Source organism: Syngnathus acus, chromosome 10 (genome assembly GCF_901709675.1).
Source record: "Syngnathus acus chromosome 10, fSynAcu1.2, whole genome shotgun sequence".
NCBI lineage: Eukaryota > Metazoa > Chordata > Actinopteri > Syngnathiformes > Syngnathidae > Syngnathus > Syngnathus acus.
In genome coordinates this window covers 10,351,773-10,366,938 of record NC_051095.1, presented here as the reverse complement: position 1 = coordinate 10,366,938, position 15,166 = coordinate 10,351,773, and the positions used below count along the sequence as shown (strand labels likewise).

At 38.3% G+C, this 15,166-nt stretch overlaps 2 protein-coding genes across 4 annotated transcripts; both read right to left on the bottom strand.

The window, feature by feature from the left end:
- Nucleotides 1-85: 85 nt before the first annotated feature.
- cenpu (centromere protein U) lies at nt 86-3,965 on the bottom strand. Of its 2 annotated transcripts, none has more exons than XM_037261218.1 (13): nt 3,607-3,965; nt 2,990-3,044; nt 2,818-2,896; nt 2,561-2,681; nt 2,201-2,273; nt 2,001-2,087; nt 1,857-1,920; nt 1,532-1,634; nt 1,335-1,413; nt 1,180-1,227; nt 917-978; nt 552-708; nt 86-474 (listed from the first exon to the last, which is right to left on the bottom strand). In XM_037261218.1, exons 1-13 carry the CDS (start codon nt 3,609-3,611, stop codon nt 433-435), a joined length of 975 nt encoding a protein of 324 aa, XP_037117113.1. In that variant the 5' UTR covers nt 3,612-3,965; the 3' UTR covers nt 86-432. The 2 variants fall into 2 exon arrangements, with proteins under 2 accessions (XP_037117113.1, XP_037117114.1); XM_037261219.1 differs by having other exon boundaries at nt 1,532-1,631.
- Nucleotides 3,966-4,262: 297 nt separating this feature from the next.
- On the bottom strand, nt 4,263-14,883 carry LOC119128807 (long-chain-fatty-acid--CoA ligase 1-like). 2 transcript variants are annotated; one of them, XM_037261584.1, is made up of 21 exons: nt 14,798-14,883; nt 11,288-11,645; nt 10,417-10,531; nt 9,384-9,448; nt 8,989-9,090; nt 8,790-8,889; nt 8,506-8,681; nt 8,379-8,411; nt 8,222-8,273; nt 8,063-8,136; nt 7,714-7,791; nt 7,172-7,306; nt 6,962-7,096; nt 6,699-6,794; nt 6,441-6,513; nt 6,268-6,356; nt 6,084-6,200; nt 5,863-6,006; nt 5,619-5,723; nt 5,452-5,523; nt 4,263-5,331 (listed from the first exon to the last, which is right to left on the bottom strand). In XM_037261584.1, the coding sequence occupies exons 2-21, from the start codon at nt 11,480-11,482 to the stop codon at nt 5,191-5,193; spliced, it is 2,097 nt and encodes a 698-aa protein (XP_037117479.1). In that variant the 5' UTR covers nt 11,483-11,645; nt 14,798-14,883; the 3' UTR covers nt 4,263-5,190. The 2 variants fall into 2 exon arrangements, with proteins under 2 accessions (XP_037117479.1, XP_037117480.1); XM_037261585.1 differs by lacking the exon at nt 14,798-14,883 and adding an exon at nt 12,516-12,537.
- Nucleotides 14,884-15,166: the final 283 nt, after the last annotated feature.

Sequence of the window (15,166 nt, the reverse complement as noted above, 5' to 3'; positions counted from 1 at the left end):
ACCTGATTGGACAACAGTTTGACTGAAGAGACACGCGATTGGACGAACAAGAACTAATCGAATCGCCCAGACGGTAGAAGTCAGGTTGAGACGTTTTTGAAGTTTTTATTTCTTTTATGAAGGCATAAAATACGCACACAGCCACGACTCTTGCTGGAACAAAAAATTGGCTCATTTACATTTAATATTAGATTTCTATACAATAAATAAACCTTATGCTACCATTCTATAGTTTGAAAATACACATTTCGTCTTGATATTTAAAAAATATTGCATTTATCATTACTTAACCAGGAATAATCTGTGAATCCTACACGAGTTGTGTATTGGTATAGGACTCCACTGTCCAACACATTATTTGCCATCTCCCTTCAGTTCTTTCTCCTGATCGTTATTGATCAGTCTCGGCTGGTCCTATGCTCCTTGAGAATGTTAGGTCTCCAGTAGTTGAGCTGCTACACTGGATGTACCATACTGCAAAAGGAAGAAGATAGAGAATAACATGTGTCAATGTGGGTACTTATCGTGTTTTCAAGTGCAGCTGTTCATACTGTCTCTTTCTCTTTTGGATGTGCAGTCCGGTAGTCCAGATATACTTGGGTGAGTCCTCTAATATCTTTGAGGAAAGCCTGGCTTCTTCTCAGATCTTCTAATCTTAGTTTGAGGTCATTTTTCTCTTTTTGCAGCAAGTCCACGAGCCGCTCCGCCCTATTGGATGATACTATTGAAATTACTACCCGTACTGTATAAAACTGTCAGAAAGACAAGCGCTCCTGTGATATCAAACTCAATTTATTGAGATTAGTGAAAATGGCTGCATTACTCTTCTTAATTATTAATAAAAAAAACGTTATTAAATTTATAGTTGATTATTTGCTGTATTTGGGATGGTGTTTTTCTCTTAGAAATGCCTCACCTTATTAGCTCATGCTTGGCATCCAAAAGTTGCTGTGTCTTTGTACGTATCATGGAGCTCACCTGACACACACATGGGTCAAAATAACAAAATGAAGCAAATGTACTTGATTAACATAGGGCGATCATAAACATTTTCATCATTCACAAGATTTAAGTTGTACATATCGTTTATAAGAAAATGCTAATTCAATTTGAGACTTGTTATATATCTATGATTTCTACAACTGGAAAAAAAAAGTCTCTCTGACAGAGATTGGTTACCTTGGAATTTTCCCGTTTCAGAGCCTTAAACTCTCTATTTGAGGCCATCTGAAAGAAAATTGCAAGGCCAAAATATAAGCTTTCATTTTGCAATAATTGTGTACTGTGAGATGGCAATACACAACAGCTCCTCTTTTTTAACAAAGGAGACCAACCTTTTCAAGAAGTTGTTCCTTGACACTGTTGGAGAAACAATCAATTGCTTTCTTGACAGCATTAGACTCGACAGAATCCCTGTAAGACACAGTAAATATTTTTCCCACAAGTCATTTTGTCACCAATACTTACGTGAGGTTTCAAGTTGCAGACATTTCTATTTATACAAACTGCTCTGGTTAACAATTACGGGTACCTGTACTCATCACAGAAATTGAGGAAGGCCTCCATCACCACTTCCAACTCTGTTCCTCCTTGAGATTTTTTCCTTTTCTTCCCATTCCTTTGGACTTTGTCTGCTTTGTTAAAGAAAAGATGCATTACATGTACAGTTATAATTAATGAAGGAATTCGAAAACCCATCTGACAACTGGAAACACTTGTGGTTGTCATTTGGCCAGAAGCGATTAAATCAAGGCAGATGCTATAAAAAGAAATTATTTGTGAAGAAATGTACATTACATGTACATGCCATCAAATTTAAGAAATGTACATTTTAAGTCATTAGCCCTTTACAGTACCTCTGGTCAACTTTTTTGAGGTTCTCTCCAAACTTTGGATTTTTGCTTTCTTTCGACTTGGGTTCTAAATAAATCAAAACAAAGGACAGGATTAGAACAAGACGATTAGCTACCAAGAACATTGAAGCTGAGGTACTTGAGTACCCAGCTTGTGTCCTCGTCTGTGTCACCATCAGAGGACAGAACTTGATTTTGTCTCCTTTTGGTGCAAGGGACGGTGTCTGATTCTTCCTGAGGACAGACATTTGGCAACAGCATTGTCATCAACTACTGGTAAACCAACTTTCAGATACTCAAATTCTCTGCAAAAAACAATATTGGAGAAGACAACATTTTTACTGTACCTGTGAGCCCCTTGACTTTTTACTCTGTGAACCTCTCTTCTTTTCTACCTTTGCCGGTTCATTTTTCTGAGTCCTAAAAGAAAGGGGGAAAAAAACCCACAAATTTTGTAGTCTTTTTATTGATATTGTAACAAAAACCTCAATCAGATGTGTTGACGAGTGAAAGGACAAAGTCCCAATTAACAAATATCAATGTGTTCTTTAAAAATTGTTTTGAAAATATCGAAAAATGACTTTATTTAGAATTATGCTGTGTGGCCGATGATATCATGTCTTTTAATAAGGTTTTGGCATTCACCAAGTTTGATAAACACTGTGATTTGCAACTATAAGTTTAGTGGTTTACTCGGCAGAATCTACCTGGTTTTGACCACTTCATTCACTTTCTTTGTGATGTTCTTCCCCACTCGACTTTTTGTCTTCTGGGGCTCTTTTGAAAGGTTGAAATCATCTTCTATGGCAGTACTGTGCAGAGGGTTACCTTGGAGACACAAGCTAACATAAGTCTGTCATTCATTGTTACAGACTGTAGCTTCTTACAGCTAAGTCCAGAAGTAAGTTGGCTAAAGATGAATACAATCTTAATAGTGACATGGACCGACCTTTTAAAGACTCACCATTTTTTTCCTGTAGCCCTTCTAAGAAACTGGCACTACCAATTGTAGATTGGTTGCCAGAGTCCAGAGATGAGGATTTCTGGATGCCAAACAAAAGGACATTTTCTTTCATCATAATCAATTGAGTAACATATTTATGTGAAGATCACAGTGTATTTGTATTTCAAGTCACCTTGTTGCCAACTGGTGCAATGGGCGCCGCCTTGACGCTTCTGCTCTTTCGGGTACTGTGGAAGCAAGGCATTTAAGTACTTTTCAATTCATACTATTTTAAATTCAAAGTTCATGGTTAGGAAAATTAGGTAATGTTCAACATTATAGACAACAAGATTGCCTTAGAAGAATAAAACTGAAAACAGGTAATATACATTTGAACTTCAGTAATTCCCAAGCACTGGAAATATTGATGTTCTAACAATAGTTACATCTTTTTAATGGTATTTTGTGTTTACTTGCCGCATTCTGCAGGATTGAATTAACAAAACAACATAAATATGACGTTCATGTTTTTTATGCAACACATAATAAAAACAAATCAAGAAATAAATCAAAAAAAATCTACGAACCTTTTTAGGGAGCTAAAGAACACACATTCCCTTCAATACCAAAAAGAAACACGCTACAATTACTTAGGTGAGCCAATATATTAAACAGTATAACGAAACAAAACAAAAGGTATCAATAACGGCATAAGACATTGTGTTTGTAGCTTTACAAAGCATTGTTGAATGTGCGTACTAGCCCGACATGATAAAACATAAGATGGTCTTATTTGTAAACTTATCTCACCTCATCTTGGAGTTTATAGTACGAAGATCGAACTACAAGTGTTTGCAAAATAAATCCAATCCAAAATGACAAATCTTCCCGCAAAATCATTTAAGTTCCGGGTTGCACCATTCACATTTACAGGGGTGTTTAACGGTGTGCGACAACGAGAGAATGGAAAAATAAAAATGATAAAATAGTAAAATGTCAAATTTGAATTTTATTTAATATATTATTAACACTTGTGTTTTTATTTTAATATGCTATTAAAAAAGTTTTTGGGGAACAGCACTGTGGTCCGTGATGCGGAAAGGTACATCTTATAAAACAGTCCGAATAGGAACAATGACTAAAATGCGCGATCCGCACTTACACGCAAGTACACACAAACCCGCGCACAAGCACGCACATTCACACGTACAGAAAACACACGCAGAAAGAAACGCAAACAACTCATTTGATCGTTTTTAATTAAAAACGTACATTTCAATTCATATAAATAAAGTTAAAAAAAACTAAGATCAAGCACAGTTGTTCCGATTAATACACATTTCAATAATTGTAAAGAAATAAAATCACATTAATATCAGATTTGTTTAAAATCACAAAAATATTAAGATATTTTCCCTTTGTCCTTTAATCATTCCTTTCCTGAGGCTTACAATTATTTATGGCTTTTTATGTTAGTTGTATTCTAAATGAAGCTTAGTCATTGTTCACAAAAACAATTTACTACAATTGGAATATGCTTATTCTTTAAACTTCTTTTAGTAATGCAAGTAATGTTTTTTATTCTGCGTGTGTGCGTGCGTGTGCCCGTATGAAAACTCATCCATTTTCTGTACCACATTATGAAAAAATGTATTTTGGATTGCTTGCATACAAATAACTGGGTATTTGGAGTTCTTGCCAACCAATTTAACACTGTGGAAAATTTACATAATTGAGCCCCTACCAAGTTTATCTGCTACATCTTTCAAACAACAGATGGACTACACTGAGTCAACATGTCAAAGGCAAAAGAGAAGAGAGGCATTGAGTTTTGCTGGCTCCACAGATTAGCGTTACCTTCTGATAAGTGGCATTTAGATGTACTCAAATGTTCAGCTAAAATGAATGGAGCTATATTTGAGTTTGGCGATGTATTCACTGCATGTGCCACATGCACACGCATCGACTACACGAATTAGCACAGAAAATCCAGTGGCATGGTGATAACGCGCCCCTCTCCAGCAGATAGCTTGTGCTCACTTACTTTTTAAGACTTGAGGTCGAAAAGCTCTGCTCCTAAGAGTCATGGTAACATAAACCATATGAGATTGGCACCGCAGTTACTATCCAGGGTTCTAAAACTAGATATTGTAGAGTATGCTAATTCTACAGCCTTGAGGGTTATTGTGACAAGAGAGTGTCACAGACATGCATTAAGGACTTCTGGTGAATGGTTTAAGTTGTGGGGAAAATGCACTTCGGTCATTAAAATCCCACAGTAGAAAATCTGAGGTAAAACATTCATTTGGAGTGAATTGGCATGTTCTGACATTTGGTCTGCATGTTCCAGCTTTGTTCTCGGCTGTCTTTCAATTCACACGTCTTCCTGAACTCCTACATCTTGATGCTGCCATATAGCTCATCTATTTGTGATCTGAAGTATTGTCTCAATTCATTCCTCTTGGCTTTTAGTGTTGGCGTGAGCAGACCATTGGTGACTGAGAACAGCTCAGTATGGAGATAGATGGCCTTCACCTGGAAGACACAGATTGTTACAGAAGACAATTGGGTCAAGAGCACAACAAAGCAGATTCAAACAGTGAGATAGACAAAACATCAACTGTCACATTGCTTTATAGTTGAGTCTTTTTGTACCTGTTCAAAAGACTTGAGGCCTGCTTCCTTGCCGAGTCGCACCATGTCCTCCAAGATGGCTGCCTTGACATCCTGTGCAGACAGAAAAAGAAAACTCAATAAACACAGGAGTGCAACCAAGCTATTACTACTCTGATAAGAAACATTCAATGTTGTCATTTTTTTACCGCTCGACTACAAAGTGCATTGTAGCTGCCCTCCACTCCCATGGTCCTCTTGGTCCAACCGCACAGGAATTCGTGGTCCGGAACCACCACTGCTACCAGAAAAGCCTTTGGGGAAGAGAACAAAAGCAAGATGAGGTGCTGCAAGGATTTTGTATCTAAAATAGACAAGGCAAAACATTGGCACAATTACAATACTCTGGAATCATCCTACGCTATAGCAATCATTTTACACAACCTCACTTACCTGTAGGCTGTCCCCATGCACAAAAACCTGTGCCACTGCATCACTTCTCACATAGACATTCTCTATCTTCTCAGGAGCTATGTATTCCCCCTGAGCAAGTTTGAAGATGTGCTTCTTCCTATCCACAATCTTCAGTGTGCCGTTCTGCAAACAAATATTGCCATTACTTTTCCAGATCCTCTGAAGTACTGCAAGGAGAGTACATAGCTTGCAATCCCCACCGGAAGCCATTTTCCGATGTCGCCTGTGTGAACCCATCCGTCAGCGTCGAGAGCCTCTGCAGTCTTCTCTGGATCGTTAAGATAACCCTGGAACACGTTGGGACCTTTCACACACACCTAAAACACGGACAACAACGTTAGGATTCTGAATGCATGTTTAGTTAAGTTTTGATGTGTCTGTCACCTCTCCTTCGCCATTTTTGGCCAGGTAATTCATTTCAGCCACATCTACCAGCTTGATAAAATTACAAGGCAGAGGAGCGCCAACGTGACCTGGAAAATGTCAATGCAATACCTCATTTTCTGCTGGTCTACTGTACACGATACTTTATCATTAACTCAGAAGGAGAGTTGTACCTGCAGTCCAGTCACCGGGCATGGTCATGGTGCAACCAGCGGTGCATTCTGTCTGTCCATAGCCTTCGTAAAACTGAGATGAAACAAAACTGCTATTACTGCTCTTGCCGTCATCCTGATTTTCTATCACTCCTAATACAACACCAGGTTTTGATAAAAGAAAAAAAGGATTGTAATTGTGGTTGTCACAGATTAGATGCCAGAACTTTGTGGTACTTGATCATTGTGAGAGAATCTTGTAAGAAATGCAGTTGTTACCTGACAGCCTAACGCAGCTCGGAGGAAAGTGAGGACAGTGGGCGAAATGGGAGCAGCCCCTGTTATCATCAGACGTACGCGGCCCCCAAGGCTAGCCTGTGCAGGGCACAACAAAAAAGTTATTATACATAATCAACACTACTGCCAGCTTCATACCTTTAAAGTAGAACATTTTGTTTGCAATATATTCTATGTGACTCTATATAAACTGTCCACTGCCGTCGGCTGGAATTAACGAGGGGAATAAAAAAAGCTCGACTAACCTGAACCTTTCTGAAGATCAATTTATCCCAGATGCTGTCTCTCCTCACAATGCCTTTCAACATCTCGGCCGCCTTCCGACTATATGCAAAATCCAGCAGCCAGCGCTTCAGAGAAGTGTTAGCCTGCCCAAAGATCTGAAAAAGGGCAATGCATATTATATTCTTATATTATAATTGCATATTACAAAGCTCCACTTATTAAGACCCCACCTTATCAAACATTCGGTTTAGAAGTCGGGGTACCACAGGGAACACTGTAGGCTTTAGTGTACAGAGATCATCCATCAGAAGACGAATATCTCCCTGGAAATATCCAATCTTGGCCCCCTGAACCATCATCACTCCCTATACAACAAATGTAAAGATCCAGAAGAAAAAGTGGATGACAAATCATTGAGAAACACACAAATAACATCTGCCATGAAAAAAAATCGATGACACCATTCGTGTTCTCATGCAGACTCTGAAACAAATGACTCTGGTCAAGAATGCAAGTAAACAAATATATTTGACATAATTATCAAGAGATAAAAAGGCGCTTTGGTATTTTTTTCCACTCATTTTCTAAAAGAGAAAATCTACTGATAACAAAAAAGATTATATTTACGCTTTAATAATATAATTTGGCATTACCTTGCTGATTCAGTAATAGTCTCATGTATTACATCAAATTAATTAACCACTGTATATTAAGAACTACAGTTCTTTTTCTATTAAGGTCATCTGAGAGGAAATAACAACTAATAACATACCTGTACAACTCTCTCAAACATGTGAGCCAAGGGAAGATATGAGATATGGATATCACTGGGCCCCAAAGGACAGGAGGCCTAGGTATTTCCAGTGACACAGACACACACAAACAAGCAGACAGTGTGATAAATTATAATTAAAAAGTGTTGAACCTAATCTACCTTCGTCAAGTTGAGCACCAAAAGCAAACAAATAAAAACTGATATCGACCGCAGCTCAATTTGTGACGACTTGTTTGTAGAAATGTGGCAGCTTAAGATTTGTTCCAGACCAAAATATGGAAAATAATACTCATCCATTTCCTGAGCCTCGTGTACAAACATGTCAGATATGACATTGGTGCCTCACCTGTGTTATTTTAAGGAAGGCTGAACAGTTGGCCACAATATTCCGATGCAACAACATGGCTCCCTTTGGGTTACCTGAAACAACACGTGTTTAATAGCATAAGCGTTATGTGTGTGTGCTAGCGTGTGTCTGCGAGTATGTGGAGAGTACGAGCATCACCTGTTGTTCCACTAGTGAAGCAAATAATGGCCATATCGTCAGATCTGGGAGGCTGCAGACGTTGAAGTATTCAGGTTGAAAAATAAATCATTCACAATCATACACCCTTGTGATTTTTGGCTGCTGAAATCATACTAAAAAGCTAATAGTCGCTTACCACAGGTTGATGATGGTTAGCCTTTCCGATGGCCTGTCCAATGACGAAGAAAAATGAGGAGAGCAAAAGTCAATATGTTGAACAGACAAGTAGGACATTTCAGAAATAAACAAGCATTTTTACCGACCTCCATCTCTCGTAGGCTGAGGATGTCAATTCCAGATTGCTTGCCTCTGCTCACCAGCTCGTCGGCGGGAGGCTCCATTACAACAATGGTTTTCACGGAGTGTTTCCTGTCCTTCACGCAGTCAAGTACCAGGCTGACTTTATCTGCCACGTCACATACTATGCTCGAGATGGAGGCTACAACAAAAACCACAAAGAAAATCAAGTCACGTGTGCAACCTACAGCAAATACTTAAAAAAGAAAGACTTAAACTTTTCATCAGTTTCTCTGTGATGGCTTCTTACCTTTGTCTATAATGTAGTTGATGGCTTCTGCACCAAGTGTGTCATAAAGCGGCACAGACACCAGGGAATAGGTGTAGCAAGCCAGCTCGGTGATTGTCCACTAAATTTTGACACAAAAAAGAGATAACACCAATTAACAGTTTTTACTTGAGAGACGTCTGAGTTATCGCTAAGCGCATTTTTTTTTTTTTTTTTTTACCTCAGGTCTGTTCTGAGAGAAGATGCCAATGTTGGGGTCATTGGTCTTGGAGTGTCCTTTATAAAGAAAAGCAGACCCAAGATTTTCTGTTCGCTCCATTACCTAAAACACATACATGACATGTCTAGTGTGACATGGGGTTTCTATTTTTGCTCATTGTGATTCCATAGAGTAGTAGTAGTGCGATTCAACAAAAATGCCCAGGGAACTATATATGAAATTTTGGTTTGCATGCTACTGTATGTTCAAAACTACACCATTAAATTAAGGCATGAAACACCTGCATAACCGGTTCAACGTTAACTAATTACAAAACTCAATCAATTTTGAGGGGCAATGGAATTGATAGCATCCATCTCAGCCGTGCTTTTGTTGCAGATTGTGCTCAGGCTTACCTTTTGGTAAGACATCCATTCATAGGCACCTTTGGGTTTTCTGGAGCCCAGGAATGGTCCATTATCTCAAAGGAAAAAAAAAAAAATCAAAACACAAGAGGTATATTTTTTAAATAGCTTGATCCAATCGCCATTTCTCTCTATTAAGCTGTTTCTACACTCAGGATTTGAAGCACTGTCCTGCACACAAACTTATTTTAAGTCTAAAGATAGCAACATTTGGTGTCAAATTTGTAAATAGGTCACACAATAAACACTACATACATAATGGCGCTGATGCATTGTGTGCTAATCTTGAAAGGTAACATGCATATATTAACCACTTGGTAAAACCATTTTTTTTTTTCCTACTACCTACATGTGCTCAAGAACAGACAAACAACACAATTGTTATTGTGTACCATTTCAATAATATAATCAATAACTATTTTACTTTTGTATCAAAATGTTTTTAGCCACATTTGCCCATTGTTCTATTTTTGTTTTATGTTGATCCATCCAACTTCTTCCGCTTATCTGTGGTTGGGTCATGAGGGCAGCAGTAGCATAAAAAGGGAAGCCCACACGCCTCTCCAACCTGCCACTTTGTTCAGCTCTTCTCGTAGAATGGGTCCCTTCTCCCTCTACGGTGACCCGTGAGCAAACTTCACAGATGGAAGAGAATTTGGTTGTGTTAAGTGTATGACATGTCCCCCAAATCTTTCACCGCGTGAAAGGAGACGCGTTTGTAACCACAATGTAGTAAGAAGATAAGCCCAACGTTAGCCTAGCTTCCTCTGCTTCATCGTCTACAACCACATTTGTATTTTCCGGCGTTCTGGGTTGGAAGAGGAGAGGCCTCCAATTATGTGAGGAGGTGGCGTCATGTGAGTGGTGTGCTGAATCAGCCATCTTACACGCACTACGAGAGCAGTAAGAGAACACGGGACAATCTTTGACCAATCATGTGTTGGGTCTTTCACATTTAAAAAATAAAAAAGTTAACCATGTTAACGTGTGTAGTCATGTCAGTTGGGTGCATCAAATCACTTACTGGATACTTGAGCACCCTTCAGGAAGAATTCATACATTGTATTCGCATCGTCATAGAAACGTGTCAAGAGATCATCACCGTCTAGCAGAGTCGATTGGTGTATGTATTCTCCGCCCTGGGGAAAAAAAAAGGCAAATACAACAATTGTTCATTCATTCATCAGCCGCTGATTCGAAATTTCCACAAATGCTATGACATTTAATTTGCATAAAAACAACAGTGATCTGTTATGCTACAGGAGCTGACCCCGATACCATTCGGGAGACTATAAATACATATGAAATGATACTACAGGCTTTAAGAACAAAGACGAGTTAAATAATTGTGGATTTTTCAAGATAGTTACTTTTTATTTTGTTTGGCTTGTGTTTTTGAAATTCAACTAGTCTTAGCTTTTAGAGGAGGTTCTTAGTTATTAGTTTTTTGTTATTGTTTAAAAAAAATGATTTACTTTAGTTTTAGTATTGTTTTTTATTTTCAACTGTTCAGTGCATGATTAAAAAAAGTCCCCATTATGTGATAAAGTTAATTAACCACAATTCTCTTTGACCTTCCTTCTTCTGTACAGCAATAACAAAATTAATACATTTAAAATTAACCCTGAGGCCTCATGTAGGTATGCTATAAAGTGATGACAACAAAAAAGATGGACATTTCCGCTATGGTTTTGTGATAAATGTATACATTTCAGATGTGGTTTCAAATTTTTTTTCTTTTTTTTTTTAAAGCATTTTGGTTTTTATTTATTTTATTTTGTTACAAAATTTGGTGTAGCTATTTTGTTATTCTTCTTGAATTGTAATAATCTTGATATAGACAGACCTTTGATTTCAATTGAATTTGCGTCCAAGCAGAGTGACCCCAAACTCACCGCAATTTCGAGCGACTGCATCTTGAGATCGCAGATGGGTGGCAGGGCTTTTGGTCGCGTTGCCATATAGAAGGTTGTTGCAGCTGTGATCGCCCCCATGCTGATTAAAGTCGATGTGGACAGACCCTGAAGGTACTGACTGACGGAATCCAGATCTGGCAGTCTCAGCTTCTGCAAGAACTCCGGGCTCAGCATTATTGTGATGAGGAGGGATCAGATGGTGATGCTTGGGCCTTGCACTTGGTGGAGGTGGAGTGCTTGATGAGCACAGGAAGAATTTGGACTCTGAAAGCCGGAGTGGTTTTAGGGACACCCTGAGGTAAAGGAGTGTATGAGTTGTTTTAGGCCAGGAGTGTACCTGTAACGAGGAGGAAATGAGTCGATGTTGGCGTGGATGATAACATCACAAATTACTCACAGTGTATCTGCTGATCTCACTTTCAATGCAGCATAATGTATCATTACATCACATAGAGCACATTTGAAGCGCTTCAGAAATGATGACAAGAAAGCACCCACACTTTCAAATCAAACACAGCATTAGCCCTCATGCTTATCCACAAACATCCTTTTGAGGGTGTCAATGGTTCACCCAAAACCTTGTTGAACAAGTTCGTGCCCATGTGTGCGTATGAGGTTAAAACTACAAGAGGTGGCATTAGTTTGACAATAAACATAGAGGTTTTCTTCCATGGGAACCCTGAAGATGGGAAAAAAATGACCTTAAACCCAGATTCAGAATCATTACAGACAGGGATAATCAAAATAGTTTCAGTCAATCAGATAACCTCAATAATTGTCTCCAAGGGGGGGGGGGAAATGGCATTCCTTGACATTTGGTTTGGAATTTCACATTCAAACACAGTAAATGTTTGTAACTTCAACATTGAAAATGAAACGTTTTTGATCTTTTTGTTCTTCAGATTTCAGAGTCTTAATGCATTGCACACCAATTCAGGTTTGACAGCTAAAGAGTCTCTTACGTAAAGAAAGACGTGAGGTGATTATTTGAAATAGATCCACTTGAAGCACTAATTCTACAGGATACATTCCACACGAAAAGGAAATCTAGTTTGACTGCAGTACAATACCGTAGAGCTTCTCAACTTTCCTGTTACTCTTTAAGTTTATGAAAACGCCACTAAGCATTGTAGCAATGTTAATATATTACCAATAATTCTCCCAAATATCCGCACACCCATGGCCTAACATTTTCTTTCCCACTTACCTCTAACAGACAGGTAAGACCGTTGCGTCTCTGACTCAGTTGTGACTGCTTTAAACAACACCCTTGTTTCTCGTTCTCTCTTATTGATTAGTAATCTACCATTTTATTGATTTAAAGCCAGATCAAATCACTGAGATAAGGTTTTTTTTTTCTCATTTAAATATTGTCTATAACGCATTATTTTGTCTTTTTCAAAATAATTTCTAAAGATAAGAAAAGCAGAACTTTCTAAACGTTTTACATAGTACAAGTCAAATCAAGTTGCTCTGCCCACTCAACTTTGCCCCAGTAGCCTCTGACCTCTGTGGTCAGCTGAGATGATTAGAAAGAATGAGGTAATCACTGACCATTACAGGAAGTAATACAATGACTGATATATTGAAGCCAAGTCAGTGACGCACATTGACTGAAAGCTTTGCATTAACATTCCACCCAAACTCTCGTGAAGAGCATTTTGCTTGTAAGCCAAAATTAGAAACCATTTGTTACTTTCTATACATTTTTAGAGTTTTCATGGTAAGTCAAACCATACCCGCATACTTTACTGATATACAGAAATGCTAGACATGCTAACAGGCTGAAGAAAGCATGTTACTTGATGACTTGCTCACACAACACTTTAAGCATTCCAAATCAAAGTCCAACTGTGCAAAATAGTGTTTCACAATCCCCACATAAAGATTTATGGACTGCCTTTTTTCTCTTCGGCCATGAGTGCTGTGATATTTGATGTAGTTAAGAAAAAGTTAAGTATTTTGCTGATGAGCAATTCTCTGAAAACAGACCAGATTGACTGTGAATTCCGAAACCAGTCAACTTTGACACACTTCAGTTACATCACGACACATTACATTTCAAACATCCAATTAGGCACCAATTAGTGAGGAAAACTTCGCCTTAAATATCACTGCCTGCTATCAGTAGAATTCAAAAGTACCCAATACAATTACACAAAGTATCAATATTACCCCATTCCTAAACATAATATAGCAGCATTCTGTATTGTGAAAAGTATGACCTGAATATCAATGCGTGTCCAGAGCCTGACCAAAAACTAGTGGACCCGTGTTTATCCTTCAGTGCCTCCAAACATCGAGTGACAGTGTTGTCAACTTAGCAACTTTGTCGCTCAACTAGCAACAAAGTATGTCCACAATCAATTCTCATTTGGTGTCATTGCATGCTGTTCCAGCATTTCTTTGATACCCTTGATATCCAGACTAAAAGGTCCAGGACAAGTGTGCTATTTATCCTCACTAGTAAGACAAATTTGGGATACTAGTGCGAGTACAACTTCATATTACAAGTGAGGCAAAACAAGTGGTAATTTTGATGATACAAGTAGATTCCAGGATACTAGTGCATGACACATGACTACTAGTTGGGCCTGGAGGTGTAACTTAATACTGTAGTGCAACACAATGGTTTTCCAGTTTAGGTTTAATTGCATCCTAATAAGCTAAATGTATTGTGAAAAAAATGAGTACAACAACTTCAACTCCTGGGCTGTGGATTGTCTTTCAAGTACGGGAGAAGAGGACAAAGCTGGATTTCAAGTATATCTTAAATGCTCAAGGCTTTTCCATACAAGTCAACCAATAACAGACAGGTCACCTTCCGCCATGGCTCACAGCAACTTCTCTGAGTCTATTTATTTGCCCACGTGTAGTGACGTCATATGGTCTGGTCAGTGACCAGACTCTGGTGTCTATGTTCTTGTAACCCGTTGCATACCACATACTATCATAACAATCTAAACAAATACCTTCATCGCAGACTTCTGAAAAGGTTCATGTACTCACGACTTAGATACACCAGCACACCCATATGAAGTATTTATCTCTTCATTTGAGGGATGCTTCACACTGCAGTGTTTGTGTTGAACTGAAGCAACACTCCGAACACCAGAAAGCAAGTGAAGGTTTAAAAAAAAAATAATGAAAAGGTATAAAACACGTTATAACACATTGAGTTTCAAAGTTATGTTAACGCATCAGAAAAAAACGTGGGCACTAGGCAAGTATAAAAATATATAAAAGTATATATTTTAAAAGTCGCTAATTTTACAAATTACTAAAACGGCGGTTTAAAATGATAGCGCGACTGCAGTTGTAATGTTCTACCCTTGTTACACGTGTTACGATTCATCGTCTGGTATTGTATGTGTAGTAAAAGCTTCGTTGCTCACAATAAAATCCACGCAGTACAATCGCAACTACTTTACACGTCATTGTTTTATGGTCAGTAGTATATTAATAAACGACACGTTTAGAACTTCCCACCTGTTTGCTGCAGCTCTCCACCCGGCTTCCTCTTGTTGCTGACCACGCTTAGCCTTACAGTGGGTGGGCGTGTCCCAAAGTACAACTTCCGGTCAAATCTTTAACGCTTAAGTGCCTTTTCCGGTTAAATGTTATAAAGTACAATACTGTACGTTACCTTGATGTAAGACGCAAGTACTGTAACTATAACTCTGTAACTGTTATTTACTGTACTGTAGCAAAGGTGATTAAATTACTCTTCTCTCCAGTGTCAGTACTGTACGGAAGAGGATTAATACTGGTAGATATTTATACTTGTGTATAAAAAGACGAAAGTTAGATGCACTTAGGTACCAATGGGGAAAACAAAAAATAATTTATCTAAATAAG